Source organism: Rhagoletis pomonella, unplaced genomic scaffold (genome assembly GCF_013731165.1).
Source record: "Rhagoletis pomonella isolate Grant_MI unplaced genomic scaffold, Rhpom_1.0 Rhpom_scaffold_00008, whole genome shotgun sequence".
NCBI lineage: Eukaryota > Metazoa > Arthropoda > Insecta > Diptera > Tephritidae > Rhagoletis > Rhagoletis pomonella.
In genome coordinates, this window is record NW_023458562.1 from 10,286,769 (window position 1) to 10,311,169 (window position 24,401).

Consider the following 24,401-nt stretch of genomic DNA (forward strand, 5'->3'; position numbering starts at 1 on the left):
AAGAATCGCGTTGATTTTTGGCAATTTTTCTTTCTGTCAATGTCAAGCATTTTCTTCCACACAAAGTATGTTTGAAACTTTTTTATATGGTGCACAACACCGTCAGCAAAAAGAAATGTAAAAAATCTACGCCAATTTTTTTTTGCGATTTCAAACTGCTTTATTATGCTAACTTGTAAAACTAACCATTAGCTGATGCTCTGAACAAACAATCTGAATTAGTAATGCGCAATATTTCTGCTGGAGTTGTAAAACTATCGATAGTACATATCACCATCGATAGCTTTTGATAGTTTTGAAAGTCCCTCGATGGTCTTCGATAGTCTCCAAAAAAATAAATTATCGTTACTATCGATGGTGCCATCGATAGTTTTGGAGCACTAATATGTAAGTACCAGGTTGACCGAGCTTTGCCCGGAGTGCATATACTTTTTAAAGTTTTCAAGATTTGGATAGCTTTAAAAACATATTTTGGAATTTAAAAAAAAAATGGATTTCGTTATATATTAAGTAAATTTCTTACTCCAAAATTTAGGTGGCAACCCTATTCCGAAATACGCTGGAATGAATTGTACATATCTCGAGCGTATATGTACTGGGTATACATAAAAAAATGCTGATTGCAATTAACAAAATAAAAATTTTTCTTACATAGAAGCGTGGCAACCCTGATGGAAAATAGTTTCCGACCAAAGTTCTCAACAATACCTTTCATTTGATATCCATATTGCGTTGTTTTAGATAAATTGTGTAGAATCGAAAGTAAGTGGCAACCTTACACTATTATCCTAAGGAATAACAGTTTGTATATAGGGAAAGCCGCTGTGGTGTTGTGGTAAGCAGTGCGCGCTTCCACTCCACAATGCCTGGGTTCAAACCCTGGTCAAAGCAACATCGCAAGAATATAGAAAAAAGGTTTTTTCTTAACAGCGGTCGTCCCTCGGCAGGCAATGGCAAACCTCCGAGTGTATTTCTGCCATGAAAAACAGCTTCTCATAAAAATACAATCGCCGTTCGGAGTCGGCGTAAAACTGTAGGTCCCTCCGCTTTGTGTGACAACATCAAGGCGCACGCCACAAATCGGAGGAGAAGCTCGGCCAAACACTAACATATGTGTAAGCGCCAATCTATTATTATTATTATTATTATTATATAGGGAAAGCATTGTTTAAAAACCTTCTCTTGGTACCCATGAATAGTAATATTTCACCCTTTTTTCTAAACAAAAAATTAAATAAATATGCGATCTACAATAGGTGGCAACCCCATTAAAATATGTTTGAACTAGGGAGCATTAAAATAGCTTCCATTTGATACCCATGTTTTAATTAATTTGTAACTAATTTCGAATAGGTGGCAACCTTATACGAGTCTTCTCAGAGATAGTGCCTATTCAGATATCCTTAGAATCCAAAATATTATCTGTGTACAAAATTTCATCAAAATCGTTTGAGCCTTTTCCGAGAACGCTATGGATATATATATATATATATATACAAGAATTGCTCGTTTCATGTAATAAGATACACATGTATTAATTAACACTAGAGTGCCAATTACTGTCGAAATTCGACAGTTTTTCTAGTTTTAGAAGCCTTGGAGAGGTTTTCTAACTTAACACGTAGCGATACTTATGCGGTACAAATTAACTAACCGGAAAATCTTCTGCTAAAACGTAACTAATTTATTTTTTTATCTGAGAAGGTCTTTGGAGGACTTCTGCAGGACTTGGAATTGACCCGATACATTCAAGTTTATCGATAAATTTCAATGATTTGATACTTATCGATAGTTCGATGAATTTCAAGAACACTAAAATTCGTTAACTCGACCAATTTCGATAACTGTGAAATTCGGTGTCTCGATAAATTTCGATAACTCAAAAATGTAAAAACTTTGGATACCTTTATAAATTTTTAATTTTGACATCTCCACATTTTTCGAAAACTATCTAAACATTTTGATAACTAGTTACACTCTGTTAAGACGATTAAATTCGATAAGCAGTGATAAATCGATAAGCTTATATAACCTTGAAACTTAACTCTGTAATATTACATTTACATTGAGCCCAAATGCGTCATTTGGGCGAGAAACCTCAAATGCGAGGCCAAATCACGCATTTCTCCATACAAATTCACATTTCCAGAATGACGCATTTCGACGCATTTACACAAAATCACGAAACAAATGCGTTCCAATTGCCGTACTATTTTATTGAACGCACTCAGAAACAAAAGTTCCACAAAAGCTTTGGTTTGTCTTTGACATTTGGAATTTTTCAAACACAAAACAAACACAACGAAATAAATAAATCTTTGAAATTTGTGTGTAAAAATTGTTAATTTATACAAGAGCTTTACACATTTTTAGTTTAATCAAAGAATAATTGCCTTTTTGTGTCCAAAAAGCGTTAACAATATAATAAATGTAGTGTTTGTTTACATACATTTTGTTTTTGTCTTCCCTTTTCATTTGATGAGAAGTCAAAGCAAATGCGGATCAAGCAGTGTAAACACCTTCAAATGACTGATTTCAAATCACGCATTTTGGTCCAATGTAAATGTAATATAAGTTGAAAGAACTCCATGCATTACGACACCTCGATATACTTCGTTAAGTCTATAAATAATGATAATTCAATAAATATCAATAACTTGATACATTTCTTTAACTTGACAAATTTCGTTAATCCCACACGTTTTTATACAAAATTTATGTTAGCGTATTAATATATGGATGTACAGTTTTTTTTCAATTTCATAAATAAATGAATTACAAACATTTAAAAATGAAATGATTAGACAAAACAGCAATAAATCGAAATGCGTGTTAACTTTTTTGTTGTACATAAATTGATATCTAAAGGAGAGGCATTTTATGCAATTTCGCGCAAAATCGAGGAATTTCATCGGGGAAATCTGATAAACTAAAAAATTTGTTAGGCAATCAGCAATGTTGGTGTGTGCCACGCTTCTCTGCATACGTACATACACTTGCACATATAATATAGATACGGCGACCAGATTTGTATGGGCAAAAATCGGGACCTTTCTAAAACATCGAATCCGAACATAAAATTTGTTTTTTAGAACAAAAGGATATAACTTCTTTTAATAGCGTTTTAGTTAAAACAAATCAAACAGAAAAAACTCAAAAAAATATCAAAAAAGTGTATACGCACATATATACGGTGGCGAGAATGTAAATAGGGAAAATACCATTTAGCAAGTTTTGGCTACTTTGCTTATTTTAAAAATGTTTATTATTTTTTATGAAAATATATCTTACCATCTAAAAAAACATGTAAATCAAGCTTTCAAACTTTGTAGAAGATTTAAAAAAACTCGACGAATTTTAACAAATGTTCACCATTAAATTAAGTGCAATAAAGTACACGTTTGAAGTAGCTTGGACTTACCGTTGGCAATTTTTTGTTCGCGCATTTTCTTCCATATAAAGTAAGTCCTAGTCACATAAAATTTGCACTTTGAATGGAATGGGCTACAAAACTGCATACTCAGAATGCTTCGTAGAAATCTAATTAAAAAGCTCAAAATTTTGATGACGCTTTGTCGAAGCTTGGCAATTTTGTATACAAAATTTTAAATTTTGACCACATAGTCTTTCATTTTCAGAAAAAAATAATAATTATTAAATAATCGAAAGGGGAATAGCCAAAGAATGCTAAAATGTATTTTCCCTGTTTATATTCTCGCCACTGTATTAACAGCTTATATTATTCATATCTATGATTTTTAAGGGAATTAGTATTATTTATTTCACTGCAATCAAATTAGAATTGTTTCATTAAATAAACTTAATAATTATTACATAAGCCTAAAAAAACTGTGACAAGAATGATAATTGACTGCAATATAGAGACAGTTTGACAGAATAAAAAATAACCAAAGATCACAGAAAATAAGGATGCTAAGGATGTTTATGGCTCCCTTATATTCTATGTTATTTGTGATAACGAAAGTGCTGCCATGTTTGTGCTAAAAATTGTTTTTAGGCCGCAGTACAAGGATACTCGTATTAAATTAATAAAGAAAACACTGAAAAATCGGGACTTAATGGGTAGAAATATTAAGAATCGGGACACTTATACGTCCCGACTTCTAAAAAATAATCAGCGGGACGATTTTCTCAAAATCGGTACTGTCCCACCAAAATCGGTACGAATGGTCACCATAAGTATAGAGCGTGTAAGACGTGGCAATATTTCCAACTTTTCCACGCAATTCACTGTCAAATTGAGAAAGATAAATTTTATTTAGACGCGTGAACAGCCAGAAAGACCTTTCTGTTTCGGAAATCGGTTTCAGAAATAAAAGTTGCAAGTTGTGACTGCGATTGAGAGAGCGCAAATCGATTTCGGAAATAAATTTCAATGTGCTTGTGCTGCACTAGCAATCTGCAATTCGTCTTTCGGAAATAAAAAACCTCTTTTGAAAGACACTTTTCATGCAAAGTGTAACTGCTCATGCAACTGCTTTCTAAAATTTCTCAATTTGACAGCATTGGCACGTCTGACAGGCCCTTGTCGCACTTTGCCACTTATATTTATTCATTTATTTATAAGAATTTTCGTTTTCGTTCGATCTATAACAGAAATCACAGAAATAAATGCTTCAGAGATTGTACAAAGTTTACAAAACTGAATTAAACTTCAAAAAATCTTCATCAAAACTTAAAAATTTTTATTCAGAACTTTTAGAAAATTCTCGAGTATACAGTTTTGTATGCCATTCAATTTTAGTACATATCATAAAGTGAAACCTTTTTGTTGAGAGTGTTGCGTATTTTCTTCCATATAAAAATAGATTTTGTTCATACGTTATATGGAAAAAAATGCTGAACACCCTTGACAAAAAAATTCTACAAAATCAACGGTATTTTTTAAAGTTCGGAATAAAAAATTCGAAATTTTGATGAACATTTTTTGAAGCTTGGTTAACCCTTAATTAGGCGCATGGAGTCAAAGCCACTTCAAGTTGAATAAAAAAATGTCTTGGAGTGCTTAGAGCGTTCTCGCGTTCTTTCTAGCTTCCTAAATCCCCGCGGGGTACGTAGACTAGTCACGGCCACACATGTGTCGCTACTCTCTTAAGTCCTAACCCCATTCAACCAGTTTCGTAACATTTTTTGGCGGAGGTAAGTTTTTATTTTTGTATCTAAGTTTGAAGTCAAAGTTATGCTTTTCTTTCTAAAAGTTAACAATAATAAAGAGCTTTAATATTTATGACTAACACATTTCGTTTTATTTATTTAGTCACGGCTAGAACATAGTCACGTACACATGTGCTGACCGCATGCGACCACTAACGTAAAATTTTAATTTTTTTTAGTTTGAATTCGAAATAATGTTTTTTTTTTTTTTTTAAGTTAACGATAATAGAGTACTTTAATATTTTTGATAATACACACTTCGTTCTTTTTACCTTCCTTTTATTAACTCGGGATGTAACTATGTAATATTGATGCGCCTAAAAGATGCAGCGATTTCTATTCTCAAGTTACACACCTGATGACAGTACGAATGGCAATTATAATAGGGAGGTTTTAGTTTTTTAAACTATAATTTTATTTTATTTTGAAAACTCTTTTTCGACCCTTCTACTGGGGTCACTGTGGACCCCATGCGACTAATTGTGTGATTTTCTTTATGCACCTAATTAAGAATTAATTTTCGTAGATATTGTGCATTCTTTGAAACATTTATTTCTGTTTCTGTTGGGTTTCTGTTACATACAGATCGAACTATATTTTAAATGAAAATTCTAAAAATAAATCGCTAGCTTAGCGAAAACTCATATTTTGATACAGGAGGGTTGAGAAATTAAAAATGCATTGTAGGAAAATGATGACGGTACTTGTTTTAATTATTCCCGTTTATATTCAATTAAAGGAAAATTTGCTAAGTCCAAAAGAAGCACCGAAAATCCGATAGGGCCATAATGGTATGAAATCTCTTAATAAAGATTAAATTCCTTTGATTCATATGGAGTTTTACTTTACTCTAAACAGCGAAACACGTTAAGAAAATGGTTATAAGAAGACCATTTGCTCTCCAGTAAAATTTTTGAAATGGGACTTAGCAACTTTTCACTCTAAGCTAGCGAAATATATTAACAGCCTTATTCTGTATCACGAACTATAGGCAACACGAACGATTCGTCTGCAGAGGAATGCTTCAAAAATTAGTCCGGCGGCATCATTTTAGCCGTTTTAAATACAAGCGAGACCATTGCAACGTAATGTATGAAAAGCAAGACGAAGACGACCGATAGAGTTTAAAATCGCAATCAGAGGGGTTGTCGTCTGCAGACGAATCGTTCGTTTTTTCCTATCGTTCGTGATACAGAATAAGGCTGTAACATAAGTGGCAAACGATATCATTTTCAATTTTGTAGAAAATGGTATGTCCGATACTGTATGTACGTACATATGTATGTTTGTAGGCATGTTTGAGCATATCGTCGTTTGAAGTACAAAACCGCGTATCGTCATTCTGCAAAGCCGCGTAACTGGCATTAGATGCCAAAAATTGGATTTTCTCACACAAGCTCTTGGCTCAATCATTATCCATTCGTCTTGAAATAGACTGGCCAGGTATAGGGACGTTCCGATACCATCAAAGTATCGATACCTACTCAAATGAGTTTACTCAAATCGTTATTTCGATACTACTTATATGAGTCAACCGAATATATCGATACCTATTTATATCGATAATTTTTCATCCATTTATATGCAACAAAGCGAAAGTAATTTTCAGGCGTTATCTGTGACTTAAACCTTTGCGGCACCGGAGTGGAAGCGCTCTATTTCAGAATTTGATTAGAAAACGCTCTATCTCAAATATTTTCACTATATTTTTAGTTGAGGTATCGATATGTATATTTCTTCATTAGTAGCACTACACCTTTTCAAGTTCGTAATGAGAAAATGTAAGATTATATTGAGAAAAAGTAAATTGAAATGAGATTGCGTTAATTGAAATTGAGCAGTGTAAGTTCAAAATGAGAAAATATAAATCCAAATGAGAAAGCGTAAAATTGAATTGGGAATTTATAGCTTGATATTGAGAAGTGTAAATTCATATTGAGAATGTGAAAATTCAAAATAAGAAAAAGTAAATTCAAAATGAGAAAAAAATAGATTCAAAATGAGATAATATAAATTTGAAATGAAATTTTGTAGGTTACTTAAAATCAAATTTTATTAAAAACAACATTTATCAATGTAAGTAAACAAAGATGTGACCAAGGAACATTACACCTCAACATGCATATTATTTAATACATGTGCGTCTGTATGAAAATTAGTTAAGTTCTGTACAGCCCTTGTGAAATCTCCTCCAGTTATTGTTATTTTCGCGTTATCTATAACTGTTTCCAAATACTGTAAGCTCTGTTCGAAAAGTCCGGAGGGATGAACATTTGGCACACGCAGGTTCGCTTTTACTTCCATTTTACCTATAGCCCAAATGTTCTCTATTGGATTTAACATTGGGGAATAAGGACCTAGACACAAAACTGCTTCTCCTCCCGAATTGTCTGCCAATTTCCTTTCTATCGAAGAGTGACATTGGGCATTGTCGCAGACCATTACCAAATCCCGCACATTATTCCCCATGTTTTGCCAACGCTCAATGAGTCTTCCTACCCAGCCCCACCCCACGCTTCGGTCGTGTGGTTGTTACTGAAATAAAAACCCAATTTCTTCTGTTTGATATTTTACATTATCATCTTGAATTTCGTTTTTCTCATTTTGAATTAACGTTTGCTCATTTTGAATTTACTTCTTCTTATTTTAAATTTACACATTCTCAATATGAATTTACATTTCTCAATATGAAGTTATATATTCTCAATAGAATTTTACACTTTCCCATTTTGATTTACATTTTCTCATTTTAAAATTACATTTCTCAATTTCAATTTACGCATTCCCATTAAAAATTACAGTTTCTCAATATAATCTTACATTTTCCCATTACAATCTCATAGTTTCTCATTTTGAACTTGAAAAGGTGTAGAAGTAACACGATTACATATACAAAAAATTCATCCTTTGAAAGGATCCCACAAAACTTTACGGCTACAAAGCATTGCTTGCACTTTGTTGTGGTATCACTACGGTGACCATATTAACAAACGTAAAATAAAGGACATTTTTTTCAAACTGTTTTGGAAATACGTACATACAACTTGTATGATAAAAGTACCTTACCCATATCGTAATTTAAATCAAATATTTACCAGTTAATTATGTTATTTAACTGTACAAGTTCCCCTTCTATAGCGAAAAATTAAGCCAAATCCTCTTCAAGGACTTCGCCATCCTTTGCTACCAAAATGCGTTTACCATAATTCATACAGCACGACGAAGCCAGCACACAGTGGTTCAAAATTGGAATTTAATGTTCATAATGCACCGGAACCTTCATTTTTCAACCAATTTTTACTAAAAACCAAACAAATATTTATTTTGGTGAGTATTTTTTTATAACATTTAAAATTTTTTTTTTATGTCTTTTTTTTTGTTCTGGGAGAGCCATACAATTGGTTTCAACTAGTTTTTTTTTATATAACATTCATTAACTGGAACAGGAGAATACATTTTCTTCAAAATTGCTACTTTATCTGCATTTTGCACTAAAAAATTTTATATAATCAAATAAAAGTTCAGGCATCTGGCTGAACTGGTCTTTTGCAAATATCGTAATAATAATATTAATAGATTGGCGCTTACACATATGTTAGTGTTTGGCCGAGCTTCTCCTCCGATTTGTGGCGTGCGCCTTGATGTTGTCGCACAAAGCGGAGAGACCTACAGTTTTACGCCGACTCCGAACGATGATTGTATTTTTATGAGAAGCTGTTTTTCATGGCAGAAATACACTCGGAGGTTTGCCATTGCTTGTCGAGGGTCGACCGATGTTAAGAAAAAACCTTTTTCTATATTTCTGCGATGTTGTCTTGACCAGGGCTTGAACCCAGGTGCTGATGAGTGAAAGCGCGCACTGCTTACCACTACACCACAGCGGCCGACAAAATTTCGTAAGCATCCATAAAAAAAAAATAAAAATTAATCATATTAAGAGAAAAAATGAAGGCTCCAGTGAATTACGAATTCAGTGGAACTGGAAACGTCAGCGTGCAACACCATCCTGGGCACAACTTTCCCCGTGCTTTATAGATTGTACAAAGATTTCCGATTAAATAGAAACCCTTAAGTGGGGTGAGAAACAAACTGGCGAAGGTTTTTATTATATTTCATAAGGGACATTTTTATTTTTCATATTCTGCGTTTAAAAATTTATCAACTCTGAAATTATTAACTCTGAAAAGAGCCGATTTAAAGGACAGTTAAAGAAATAAAGGACAAAAGGTGTCCTTTATTTTGACAAAACTTATAAAGGACAGGGGGTTAAAATAAAGGACTGCCCTTTAATATAAAGGACGGATGGTTACCGTAGCTATCACTAACTTTGTAAAATAATATCCACACTTTAGAATTTGGGGGTGTAATTGCTTAAAACTATTTTTTTCATGAAAACGAAGCAATTATTTTCGACAGGATATGGCACTTCACTAAATCGATTCGATACAAGTACTATTCTTTCGATACCAAGTAAGTATCGAAACAACGATTCGAGTAAAAAAGTAGTTAGTATCGAACCAAAAGTATCGAGTACATACTCGTATTTACTTGTATCGGAACATCCCTAGCCAGGTATGCGATTGCTTTATAAAAAAAGAGAACCATTTTGAAATATGAGTGTTTTTACTCTCTAGAAGATAAATTACATAATTCACATACTCGGTTTTGCATTATCTTGATACGCGGTTTTGCATTTTGTTGATACGCGGTTTTGTACTTTAAACGACGATATGTATGTATGTGTAAATATATACGTGTAATGTACCCCAGTAGAAATCGGTTGTATGTCCCCTTTCAGACACGTCAAGTCTTGCTTTCAAGTCTGCTCGTTCGCTGGCGAAGGAGGTGGGAAGAGTACGTGTTGTGGGATACTATTTTCAGCACAAACGTGCTTTTACAAGATATGCATTTGAATATGTAAATGCTACTTGTTTTTATGTCCCCGTATATTAAAATGTATCAAAAAAGTAGCATTTACATATGGGGATAGATATCTTGTAAGAATGCCTTAATACTGTTCCATTAATGCATTTTTGTATATTTGAAACATTAATACCGCCATATGCATACAGCAGTAGTACAAGTGCATGATTAAGGTACGCATACGCCCTGAGAAACCACGCGTGTTAAATGGAAATGAAGGTTCATTTATATTGGCATGTATACACAGCAGCAAGCTCATGCCACCAACAGCGATGTCGTATGCTTAAAATTTCTACTGGGGTCTGCATGACTCTTTAGTATGTGTCTAAAATCATGAAGCATTTAAATATCACTATTTAGATATAACCCGTGCGATAATGCAAAAATGCCAGCATGTTTGGAGATTTCCATATATACTTGCAATATATATGAAGATATCATGCAACCATATACATATCGTCGTTCAAAGTACAAAACCGCGTATCGTCATTCTGCAAAACCGCGTAACTGACATTGGCTGCCAAAAATTGGATTTGCTCACACAATCCCTTGGTGCGTAAATGGTAGTGGAAAAGCACGCAAAGTAGGCAATTAGTAGTGAAATTCCTTTTGTAAACTCCAATGTATTTGCAGGAAATATGGAATTTTAAACGAAATATTGAACGTAATATTACAGTATCTACGTGAATTACGTAATTTATGTGCTATTTAGCTGTATAAAAACTGCAAAAGATCTCAAAATTAATATAAAACTACTGAGACTTTTATGTAAATGGTTATGTTTTCATCAGTTAAATGTGCTTCATATGTATATCCAAATAAACATATTGCACAAAAGTTTATACTTCTATTTCACACCAAAACTACACTTTTTCCAAGTAAATTTGCAAAGAAGCAACACGGTGCCACTGCTAAGGGAGTGGTGCGAGAGAGACAACTGTCAGGTATACGTATGCCGTACCTGTTTGACATAGCAACATATAAAATTTACTGTTAAAGAGAGAGAGAAGCAGTTCGCGTCTCGCGTAACTGTCGCACGTATACGATGGTGAGTTTTCATTTACATGGCGCTCTCATAAGCTTGATCGTGTCAGCTGGCACGTTAACGTACGTTTACGTCGGTGAGTGTGGACCCTTTAAATGTTCCATATTTAAATTAGGCGCCACTTGTATCAACTCACGTCGAGCGCACGTTTAGTACATTCAGGGCTTTTTTAGCGAAAATGGAATGAAAATGCTGCCAGGTAACTTCAAAATGCATCTTGTGGTTCAATGTTACTACAACTATAGAGATTAAAGTTTTGTGCGTTAAAAATTCGAAAGGAGAAAATAGTCAAGGATTCAAAGAACAAATTTTTCATATAATGAAACCAGGCGTTTTTCTCTTTTTACTTGTAAAATAAAAATTTCTAAAATAAATGTATTTTTTGATTATTTTTCAGCTTTTGTCTTTTTTTAGTGCCTTCTTTTGCTTTTTCTACGATTTCTAGTGACTTTTCCTGCCTACTTCCCTAAATTATTTTGCCTCTTCTAGCCTATATCGATATTTTATTTTGCCTTTTTTATACTACTTTAGGTCCTAAAAATCCGTTCCCTGGTTATAAGTTTTAACGGAAAAAGTTTCAGAGAAACGTTTGAACCTTCTTTATAACTGGGGTAGGAATCTCATGCAAACGCATGTTTTTATTGGGTATAATTAAATGGAAATTGTTAAGTTATCTTTACGAATCATGAAATTTCATTTAAAATTGCATTCAATCTTTAGTGCACATTTTTCAGTAATTGCATGCTTTTGCATATTTTGCAAAAAATTCCTATTTTTACATATTTATTGCGAATGTTTTAGTATATTTTACAATAAACGCACAATAAAGTCAGTGCGACATCTCTTGACACATTACCTATAATTGTTTCCCAAATATTAATGTGAACCAGAACTGTTACATTTCCATTACGATTAGTAATCATTGACTTTTTTGCATTTTTTCATTGTAATGATTATTTTAATTTTCTTGCATAACCGAGAAATTAATAATAATTTATAATGAAAAATAATCAAAAATGATCATGATTAATTTCCATTAAAAAAATAATCAAAAAAAATCAAATAGTGAAAAATAATCAAATAATTAAAAATAATCAAATTTAATCAAACTGTACTGTAGCTTACAAGTAAGGAATGAGATATTACAGACATTGTCAAGTGCCTTTGCTATTCTTTAATACTTTCAGAAAGAATTTTGTAGACGAAGCATTGGAGCAGATCTTACATATAGTCATACATAGGTATCCATATTATTTGCATATTGATCGTTAAAAGTCAAAAACAATTGAAAATAATTATATTAATCATGTAATTAAAAAGTAATTGAAAATAATTAAAAATAACACTATAATAATGTAATTAAAATAAATTAATTAATATTCTTTTTTGAAAGTAATTAATTATTAATAATTAAAAATGTAGAAATAATGGATTTTAATCATTAAACGGTTACCCAAAAAACATGCTTTAATTAATAATCATTATGATTATTAATAATAATTTAACAGGTATGATCTGAACTTTTGTATATAACTGCATGACATTCCTAGCTTTATTTATAATTATCATCAAACCCAAATAATTTCTGTCTTTCGTGTTATGAAACAATGTCTTCCCAGCAGCGCGTGTTTTCTTCCGTTTTGTATATGAGGCGATTTACGTCAAATGACCCAAGCGCGCAGAGCGGTGCAAAACAAGCTATTTTTCGCCTACCGCTCTAAAAGGCTTTATAACTCGGAAAAATAAAAAAGTTAATTTTTTTATTAATGATTTCTATGTAAAAAGACTTGATCTTTCGACTGAGATAACTAAAAACAATATTAAAAATGACCCTAATTGAGAAAAATTACAAATAAATTTTCGTTCAGAATTTTCACCATGAAAATGGGAAAATTTTGGAAAATCCATAGTACCATCGGATATCCCGTACAAAAATCTATAGAAATCATAGTTTTCGAATTATTTTTCCCATTTGCTGTATAATTCCCAGCTAGTCGAAAAGTGGCTTGTTTTGCACCATCCTGCGCGCTTGGGACATTTGACGTGAATAACCTCATATATCTATATGTATGTGTAAGTATACCCCACCTCTTAAAGACCTTCTAAATTTGAGACTCCATTTATTTATGCTTCTACAAAAGTATTTTAAGAAGTAACAGTTGTTTCACTCACGCGACACCGGAAATTTTGCAACGAACTTCCTCCATTTGGCTCGGTTTCAAAGTGAACACGTTGTATTCAGCTATCTTTGCCCTGTATGCACATTTTGATTATTTAAGAATACCTGACAGCGTGCAATTAATATTTGTATTTATGTAAATGTTTAAAAATATAAGTCAACCGTGAACCATTGCATACTGCATTTTGTACTATGTATTCAGTAAGGATGTCCGCAAAAATAGATATTAAAAATTCAAACCAAATCGAAGTCCTCGTACATATAAATATATGTAGTTAAGCCTTTAATATTTTAGTCGGAAGGCTGCATAGTGTTTCTAAAATGCCTAATTAATTTCAAGTGCGTGTCATAATTTCAATAATATATGTTTAAAGGTCGACTTTGAATTCCATGAAACTATTGGCATCAATCCAAGGTTAGGTTCACTTTGAGTTTAAGTATTCAAAAATTATTTCAAAAATTGTTAATCACTACATGGCGCTTACACATTATGCTAAGCGCTTGAGCGATGTGATTTGCGTGTGATCGTATGACACAAATAGAACGAGCTAGAGTTTGACGCAGTGATTCCCAAAGTGGTCCAGGTGGACTCGACGGGGTCTCTACGTTGGCGTGAAAAAATATGGGAGCCCATGAGTTGTAAGTGGGTAAAGAACCAAAATGGTTGCTTAATACGCCACCATTACCTTTGTTGAAGAGATTCTATAATGTTGAGTTCCCTGAGACTGAATGCTGGTTTAATTCCATCACTGAGACCGAACTCTCACATTGTCGAATCTTTACTGATGACTCCAAAACTGACTCTGGGTCATGATCTGGGCTCTTTTTCGAACTTAATGGGGATAAGCTTCACTTTTCTGTTGGGCAATATGCTTCGGTCTTCCAGGCTGCGGAATTGCAATCCTCAAATCCATGGACTACGTGGTGGAACATAAATGGAGGGGAAGGAGTTTACGTGTCTGCAAAGACAACCAAGCTGCACTTAAGGCATTGGCCAGCCCTCTAACTACTTCCAAATTAGTTCGGCAATGCAATTATCGACTAATTTATGGTGGTAAACCTAACGAGCTTGCTTTATTCTGGGTGCCAGGTCACTCAGGAGTACCTGGTAATGAGACATCCGACCATTTGGCCAGAATTGGCTCAGACCAGGCATTCCTCGGTCCACAACCAGTTTTAGCATACTCACTTTCGACCATCGAAGCAGCCTTCAGAAACTGGGTGAATACTTCCCTCAGCAATGACTAGGAGGCATAGAGGGGATGCAACTCATGTTGCCTTCAATCTCAGAAGATCTATCTCGTTTTTTGCTCTCACTGAGCAGACCACACTGCAGACAACTTGTTGGACTCCTGACTGGTCACTTCACGTGGCACAAACACCTGACTGTGATTGGCATAAATGACAAGTCCATTCGCCCATCCTGTCTTGAAGAGGATGAGACGGTGGAACACATTTTGTGTTTCTTGCTTGTTTGGTTGTTTGTCATCGATTTTTCTAGGCTCGTTCTTTTATCTATGGTCAGTTTCTGGATTAAAAGTTTGGCGTTAAAAGCTTAGCCGTTTTGTTGTTTCAAGTTTTGTGTTTTAAAAATGAGAGTGATAAATATTTTTCGTCCCACCTTAAAAGTCGAAGCGATAAAAATTAAAATGATTCCATCAACATAAATTAACTATTTATTTTACAAATACTCCACGTACAAAATCATGAGTGAGCCGAACATTTGATGACTTTATGGTGAAGATAATGAGGCAGGTTCTACAAATCACTTCCGAGTGAATTTCAATCATTTTCTATGTTACCGCATAACTTTATACCACGTTAACCGATTACTATAATTCTTTTTTAAAGAAGGGTGTTACCTGACAGGTGGTCTAATTTGGTCTTAATCCGATTATTGGATCATGAATAGATTAACGATAATCTTAAATTCTTAGATGAGAATTGAAATCGGTTGTGTTTTTTTTTTGCTTAAAAATTAATTGTTTATGTAAGCATTTGTTGAAAATGCAGTCTCACACAGAAATGTAAAAGTAAGGCCGCTGTTTAAGTTGCATTCGACTGTGGTCGACAGTGCTGATCGAACGAATTTTCATTTGGTATTATGACGCTCATTCGATGAAGAATAGCGCTATTGTGAATTTCGCTCGGTTATGTCGTTTACAATAGTATATTTTTCACCGCTGAGAAGTTTTGTTTACAAATCGAGCAAACTAAATAGTGTGTTTATACATATATATGTAAATTTGTGCAAATTAAAATGAAATAAAAAAGAAAGCGAGTTTATAATAACGTGGTAAAAACTAGTACAACGGAGTTCTGGTTCAACGATTCGTCAGAGGATGAGAGCTTGGTAACCTGGTCAGGAGTGGAAAATGTTTAGGAGAGTTTGAATGTAGTCTTTCGAATATAATTTGACATAAAATATATTTATGAAATTTGTCTACAGATTTATTAAAAACTTCTGACTGTCTAAAGAGCCGTTTGTGAGCCAAATCTATTTAAAATATTTTAAAACTATCAACAGCTTACGATTTTGTTCTCAGAGATCGTGCCAACTGAGTATTGGGATTTTCTTTCACAAGTAAAACCAGCCTTTCGAGCTTGTGTTTAATATTCACGACGTTAGAACTGCATGAAATTAATAAAAAAAATTTGAAATTAGTGTCTAGCCGCCATAAAAAACAAATGCAAAATCATACATTTTTCACAATTTTCCTTCACTTCGCCGATGGTGTAAAGCAAAATTCTGTTCGACAAAAAAATCGAAACCCAACGAAAATTTCGACACGGTTGCATAGCTCATAATTCCCCTTTCGATGTTCGATCTTCGATAACCAGCGGAACATCGAAAGGGGAATTATGAGCTATGCAACCGTGTCGAAATTTTCGTTGGGTATCGATTTTTTTGTCGAACAGAATTTTGCTTTACACCATCGGCGAAGTGTTAGAAAACTGTGAAAAATTTATGATTTTGCATTTGTTTTTTACTTTATGGCGGCTAGACACTAATTTCAAACAATTTTTAGCACTAGTGATTTTTAGGCCCTTATTATGAGTTGCAATTGATTTTCGGTTTTGTTATCCAGCTGAAGCCATCCTCAGAGTCAATGTTGGGAAAATATTCGACAATGGTTTTTTCTAAACCTTCCAAGTTAACGCTGGTAATACGTGTTGACGCTAAGAAAATAATTTTTACAGCCAGTTTCACGAAAGTAATTTAAGTGATAAATAATTTTAATTTTTTGAATGTTATATAGGAATTGCTAGTGACTGTTATCAATTCTCATAGCGTTAACTTCGAAGTTATATACGTTTTTCTGATTACTTTGTTTATTTGTGGAGTTTTCATGCAAATTACTAGAAATACTAAGATATATATGTCACCAATAAAAAAAATCGCGACGTGCCAGACAAAACCAGAGATGTATTTTAATTTCTCAGGCCTCTGTTATCTTCGCAGCGTCATCCAATACGGGTTTTAAATCTAGTGGCGGCATCTTCCTAGTCGCCAGGGAATACCGAGGGATCATACAGTGACTTCTCGTGGCGTTTTCTGCCTCTTTCTTCATCCTAGACATCGCTCCTTTTGTTTTTCCAACCACCGCAAATATCCGCACACTTGCTCCATTTCAAACCATTGCTCTGCACAAATTTGTCGACAGCTTTAAAAATTTCGTCGCTAGTGGCGTAAGTCTGAAGTACTTAGTTCTTCTTCGATTTGCATTGCGAATGGGTACCTCACTAACATGAGAAGACTGCCTATAAAATCGTGTTGATTCGCTCTTTGACAGTGTGATTGAGAAGTTCCAAAGAATAGGTAATATATACACGTGTGCGAAGCTGCTGCGCTTGTTACGAGAATAGCCCAGCCAGCAAAAAATCCGAAAATGTATCCAAAAAGGGGAAGAAAAGTGGATGAAACGCGGATTAGGTCTACAAAAGTACCGAAAGTGGTTGCGAAAAGGGTACGTTTTCGTTTGTTTTTCTGAAAATTTTCTGATTAAATTTTACGTTGACAGAACGTACTGGGGAACTACGCTTAAGAGCGAAATATCCCTTTGCTGCAAGTTATTTGTGTTGTGTATGGGGTTTGACGAGCCGCTGAAGGTAATTTTAATAAAAATCAAATTTTTTTGATTTTCTGGCCACCATATTGAAGTACGATCAAACCGCTTGCGTTGTGTATGGAAAGTCTAAATAATTTGTCCGCACCACTATTATACGCTAGCCACTAGCGGCACCCCAGGGTGCCGAGTCACCCACTTTGAGAAGGCCTGCTCTAATGGGTGGCAACTGGCAGGCAGTAGGCACAATAGTGCCATTTTTGGCACTTCATTTTCAGAGACACTTTTTGCACAATTCATCCTATTTTGGCACAATGATAAATTATAGAAACTTAGCATAATATATCGATACACTATATAACAAAAAATCACATAAGTACTATATTATAGATTAAAAAATTACAAAAAGTTAAAATTAAAAGCACTAAAAAATTAAAATAAGGGGCGTGAGAAATATTGTGTGGCAGCTCTTGACAAAAAACTGAGTTCTATTGCGTATGCCCGGCACAAAAAAAAATAAGTTTTCGCAACAACAAACTTTTGATTCAGAACTTTAGAAAGATTCTAAGTTTGCAGTTTAATAGTCCATTAAATAAAAGTGCAAGTTTCTACAAAATACCGTTGATTTTTGATAATTTTTTGCTTACCATGTGATATATTTTCATCCTTTTAAAAAACGTTCAAACAAGCTTTATATCGAAAAAATGCGTAAAATAGTAAACTTAAATAGAATCTCTCTAAGAATTCTGTATTAAAAGTTTGTTGTTGCGAAAACCCATTACCCATTGTTGTCTCACTGCCATTATTTCGTATATAGGTACATACATACATGTGTAAACACATATATTTCTACATATATATAATTAGAAGGCTGTGTTATTTTACTATGAATTTATGCATATATGTATGTCATAAGAATCCTTCATCAATTTCATTGACTGTAATAATTTGGTGAATTAATAATTATTTATTACCTCAGTATATTTTAAAAATACTATTTCTAAAAGCATATTGTTCTTAAAAGGCCTTAAAAGAAAGACATTTCGTGGCACTTTCATCTTCTTTTCGGCACTATTTTTGATTACCATGAGGCACATTTTGAAATTTTTTGAATTCCATCCCTGGTGGCAACCGTTTTTTTTTTTTTGGATTCTTTAACCATCCTTTACTAACACACATGCATACATATGTATTACATACTAAGGCGACTTGCTCATATGGGTGTGCACTTTCATATGGCTTATTTAAAGAAAAAATAATGTAATTATTTATACAACAACCATAAATGAGGGCAGTATTCACCTACATATTTTCTTTATCTGCATTTCTAGCATTCATGTAATGCAAGGTGCTTACCCTGTAAACGATATGTGTAAAAACTGTTGAAACGAAAGCAACAACTTTGTGGCATTATGCATACTGCTTCGCATTTACTTATTTTAGACACGACTAAAATAACCACATTGACTATGATGTACGTGTGTAAGTTTGTTAGCCCGTCTATGTAAATATGTATCTTACTTAATATATATAACACAAATCGTCCTTGAAAGAATACTTTAGGGTGCCCTTGTTCGGCAGAAGACGTTTTATTTTTCTTCTTCTTGATTAGCGCATATACGCCAGACAAATGTATACATAAATGATCAGAATTAAAAGAGAAATCGATTCAGCGGTGACTGTCTGTCCGTCCGTCTGTGCACACGATAAGTCGAGTAAAAATTGAGATATCTTAACGAAAATTGGTATGTGCACTTCTTTCTGGCGTAGGACGGATAGTATTGAAAATGGGAAAAATTGGACAATAACCACGCCTACCTCCCATATAACGGTAGTTTTAAGAAATACGAAAACTGCGATATTTTAGTAACTACTGAAGATTATTCACTCCAAATTGATATTTACAATAATTTTTAGACGAAAAATAAGATTATAAATTTTGCTGCACCAATTTCTTCCTAACTTGGCAAAGTTGTTAGCCTTGCTACAGCATACCAAATTGCCGAAAATTTTTAAAATCGGACAATAACCACGCCCACATCCCATATAACGGTAATTTAAAGAAATACAGAATCTTCGATAAATCAGTAAATATTAAAGCTAAAGAAATATGTTTATGATACAATTTTGGCAAATGGGCGTGGCACCACCCACTTATGATCACATATATGTACACTTGGTATGGTTATTTTGCTTGCCATATAAAAGCAAAACGATGAAAATTATTGAAAACGGACTAAAATTGAGACCGCTTTTCACATAAGGACGCTAATTTACTCAAAATTTATACACCTGGGCTTACCATGTAGCGGTAGCTTTCGGAAAGGTGAAAGTCATATATTTAACACATGCGCCGGGTGTTTAATGTTAGGGTCCGCCCGAATTTAGACTTTCTTACTTGTTTCTTATTTGAATTTATTATGAATAGACTGCGGATATTCATGCAGAAAACGAAGCCTAAAAATATGTACCCCATAACTATAAACAATATGTTAACAAATTTATTTATTTTGCTTACAGTTAAGTGGTACATATTTTTAAGGTTCGTTTTCTGCATAAACATCCGCAGTCTAATTATGAAACTGATTGAAGGAAAGAACTGGCATTAGGTAATTCTGGCCGAGTCAATTAAAATCCGCTAGTCATGTTCCCTCCTAAATTTTATACAGAAAATATATTCTCTGATTAAATTGATGAACCTGTCAGGATAACACAAACCTCTAAGCTTTAAGCAAAATTGGATTTTAAAGGTTTTATAAGTCTCTACATGTAGGCTGTGCTTTTGTAAGTGGTTTATAAGGCTCTGAATAAAGGGCGTGTATTCTAATACCAAGTTTTTTTTGTTGATTTTTGGATTTTTTTATAGAGGCTTTTACGTTGGTGACATGAAGTTTTTGCCTGAGAAGACCCCTAGTAAAATTTTCCGAAGAATAATTTTTTAGAATAAATCAATCCTCTAACGACCTTCCAAATTTGCTTTTTTGGGGTTTCCTGAAGTAAGGGTCAGTACAAACCTTTCAGGCGGAAGGTATTGGGTTAAAATGTTTTACGAAAATACTTTCCATGCAATTTTACTATACATGCTTAAGCTTTAATTTTGCTTACATATATATTTTAACCATTTTTTCGAATTTTTTGACAACTACTTAGGCCGAGACATGAAAACTTTAGTAGGCCATAAAATAAAAATACGATCTAACTTTTTCAAATCCATCGAGTTTTTTACTACTGGATGGGTATACTTTCTGTGAATGTTAACAAAGTCCAGGCTGGGTTCCTTTGGGAGGTAGTCGTTAACAAAGGGGCAGTAAATAGCTCAATGGTTACTGACATCAAAACGAAAAAGAGAAATAGATTATGCGAAAAGCATTAAATATATGTAGTCAAATTTAATTTACTTAACAAACAACCTAATTGTGCGACTTAGGGCCAGTTTTTCTGTGCACGGCTGTGGCTTAAACATAGTTTAAATACCCGAGCTGGCTGGTTTAAACTAAGATTAGCTAATGAAGTGTCAGCTGTCTGATCAATTTAAACGCGAAAACGAATGAAAAGGCTGTTTGTGTAAACTATATATATATATATATAGGTATATAATGGCGGGTAAATTTGTGTGGGAGATTTTTTCGACTAAGCGCGTATTGCACATACATATGTAAAATTCTAAGCAACTTTGCTGAATAAACCATGGCTCTAAAATCAATTTGGAATTTGCCAAATTGCGAAAATAGGTTTCTTAGCACTTTGCTGAAGTATCGCAAAGAATTGCATAAATTTTGTACAAAAACATGTTGTAGGGGTTTCTTGGTATGAGGAATCCATTTCTGCACTTCTCTTTTTCTTAAAACTTCCAGTAAAAATTTCCACATTTGCATCTAAGCCTATTTTCGCAATATGGCAAACTCCTAATTGATTTTAGACCGATGGTTTCTTCGGCAAAGTTGCGTCGAATTACAAGTATAATCCTCTTATGCTATACGCGCATATTCAAAAAACATGACCCGCCCTAATGTATATAAATCCTATGTGTATTGCAAATCTATGTACATTAGGGTGCTGGTTTTGGCGACCAAGATTATACCATAAAATGCCTCAGAGCTGTAGAGTTTTGAAAAAAAATCAAAGTTTACGTGTATTTTATATGAGAAATCTTTGCATGCCTTGGGCGAGTACTTAATGTTAATATTAAGGTTTCAAATTTTCAGGGAGATTTTTTTTAGGTGTTTTTTACAAAATTTCGAGGCAGGAGTAAAAAAAACAATAGTTGCAAAAAGAAGCGCCCTAATGTATATACATACTTGTACTTTTCATCCGAAAGCATTTTATGTAGAATAGATACATACAGCGCGGGATTTCTCTTGTATCTTTAGTATAAAACGAGATTTAGGTTGTATTTAGATGGGATTTTATTAACCCAGTTACTGGCAACACTGGTTCAGCTGATGAGCGCTGCAGAGCTGGTTTGCGCTGTAGACCTGTTACAAAGAATAGGGTTGATATGTGTTGTAGAGCTGGTTTGCACTATAGAGCTGTTAAAAGCAATAGAGTTGATATGTGCTGTGGAGCTGATGAGCGCTGTGGAGTTGGTTTGCACTGCAGAGCTGTTAAGAGGAAATTAGTTGGTATGCGCTGTAGAGCTGGTGCCCGGAATAACTTGAACGAATTGTAAATTTTCACAACAATTAAATTTTTCGGAATTTTCTCTTTATTTTCATTCTTCACTCTGAGTACCAACTATGTGGCGAATATTTATTGAGTTACTGAGTCATATTTTTTTTTTTTAGAAGTGAGTCTGAGCGTGCGACACACAGCTGGGAGTCAGCTCAATAGCTCCGCTCAGCGCTGAGTTACCCATCTCTACTATGTGCGCTTTTTTAGAAACTTAAATATTTTTGTACCGAGTATCGAAAGTATTGGATACTTTTGAAATCGGTACCGAGTATCGATCAATACTTAAAAGTATCAGCTCAGCACATCACTAACGGATTCTACGGTAAAAACCGGTTTTCCTATGTGAAAACTTGCAATCAATCTATGCAATCCGTGCAATGTGCAACTGTGCGCACACAAAGGGAGGGTTTTGGGGTTCAAACCACTGATATGAACTTAACAAGTATTCGAATATTTAATTTGCCAACTTCGAATATTCGTTACGCCAAAATGAGCTACATACATATATAATAAAAAGTTCAGTGTATTTTTTCGGTAGTCGAAATATTAAAAAAAGCAATCGTGAAAAATCACCATTTCCATCGAAAAATAGGAAACGATTAAAATTAACATTAAACTCATTTTTTTAATTTTTTATTACTTTTGAGAGTTGAGCGCATCTTGTGTTTATACAACTTAATATTAAACAAGTAATTTTCAAATTACGGGACGACCCTTGGGGTACCATCTTTCCGATAAAAAAAAAGAATTATTGAAATCGTGGTCCAAAGTTATGCGGTTGCATATAAAAAAAATATTCCGACGAATTAATTTTTTGAAGTCGACTAAAAATGTTTGAGTTCTTTGTTAATTTTGTGTAAATAAAGTGCAATTTATAAAACTTCAAACCCCCTCGCAATCCTATGCTGCGAACGCCGCATTATACTAAAGCCACCCTTTCGACATAAGCTACTATTCCATACGGACACAGATATATAGTATTTTTATACAAATTACAGACATATTAAATTAGCTTATAATTAAATTTTTTCAGATTCTTCGAATTGTTAAATAAAAATCCAAAATCAAATCACATCGAGTATCCAGTCTGAAGTTATTGTTTTCGTACAAACTCGATTACAGAACTGAGCAGAAGAAGTCGGAAATTGATCAAAAATTGTGATAGTGGCTGTGGGATTATAAATGACGTCATATAATAATTTAAGGAGAGGAGATACCGCGACGAAAGGATTCGAAGACTACTTCTCAATCAATTCAAGGCGAAGTCGAACATCACCCATTGAAAACGATCGGCAACAAGCAATTGATATATTTGCCAGTAAAATGTGCTCCTGTCACCAATATTCAGTATTCATAGGTTTAGCCATATTATTAGCCGTAATCTGTAATGTCAGCAGCAGCCCCGTGCAGACGACCACGCAGGCCGAGGTATGATCCCTACATACATATATGTACTATATTCTTCAAGTTGATTAACAACCCTACAAGACAGCTGAGTATCATATGAGTACTCATATTATCATTACTCCTAATCACAAAAGTGCTTATCAAAGTCCTCATTTTCGTTCAGGCCATGGGAAAAATTTGAGTACTTTCCCCTCAATGTTGTCATCAGAAAGTCCTCAGTACTAATAGTCAAACTACTCATTTATGCCGTACTACAAAAACAAAAGTGTAAATGTGTGAGAATTTTTGCCTAAAGTGCTCAGCAATGTCTTGTAGGGAACAGCGTTACTCATACATACATACACATTGTACACCGAGAAAAAACAAAGAAAAAGCACTACCACAAAGACTTTTGTTGGTTAAATCGTGCCCAAAGGCAAAACACCTTCGTATGAAAGAAAGGAGACTTGTTGAATGCACACTTAAAGCTCAGCTAGTCTAGACTTAATTTCCGAAACTTAACTCAATATTTTGGCCAACCTGTTATATGAGAAACTGTGTTGGCGGTTAGTTAAAACTTAAGTTACCGTAAGAAACTTAAGAACCTGTAGCTTTTAGATCAGGCATGGGCAGAGAGTTAGCAGGTGCTAAAAGAGCGTAAGCGTCGCGTGTACGTATACAAGCGAGAGCGCAGCGATGAGAACACGACAGCATGCAAAATGAATTAGGCACACTAACACATTCTCACTTTTAGCTCACGCTTGTTTGTGGTAGTGCCCACATCTGTTTTAGATTCTTAAGTTACGGCCCTACGAAAATTGAGAGCGGTGAGAGAATCAGGCTTGCCAGATTTTCGTTTTTGTAATTCGCAAAAATAAATGATCGCAAACATATTTGTTTGGATGCATTTTTTTGATATTGCATTTTAGGCGGCAAACTGCCAAAGAGCTGAAAA

The 24,401-nt window shown here is 34.0% G+C and overlaps 1 protein-coding gene across 8 annotated transcripts in view; it reads left to right on the forward strand.

Annotated features, from left to right (window-relative positions):
• LOC118744151 (matrix metalloproteinase-14) overlaps nucleotides 1-24,401 on the forward strand; it is a 396,751-nt gene that overhangs the window by 220,160 nt on the left and 152,190 nt on the right. For all 8 annotated transcript variants that reach the window (XR_004993511.1, XR_004993512.1, XM_036476932.1 and 5 more), the window contains exon 2: nucleotides 23,094-23,488. Coding sequence is in view for 6 of the 8 variants with exons in the window: in XM_036476932.1 (XP_036332825.1) it covers nucleotides 23,243-23,488 (246 nt within the window). In the remaining 2 variants the exon portion in view is untranslated. The remainder of the gene's footprint in view (nucleotides 1-23,093; nucleotides 23,489-24,401) is intronic.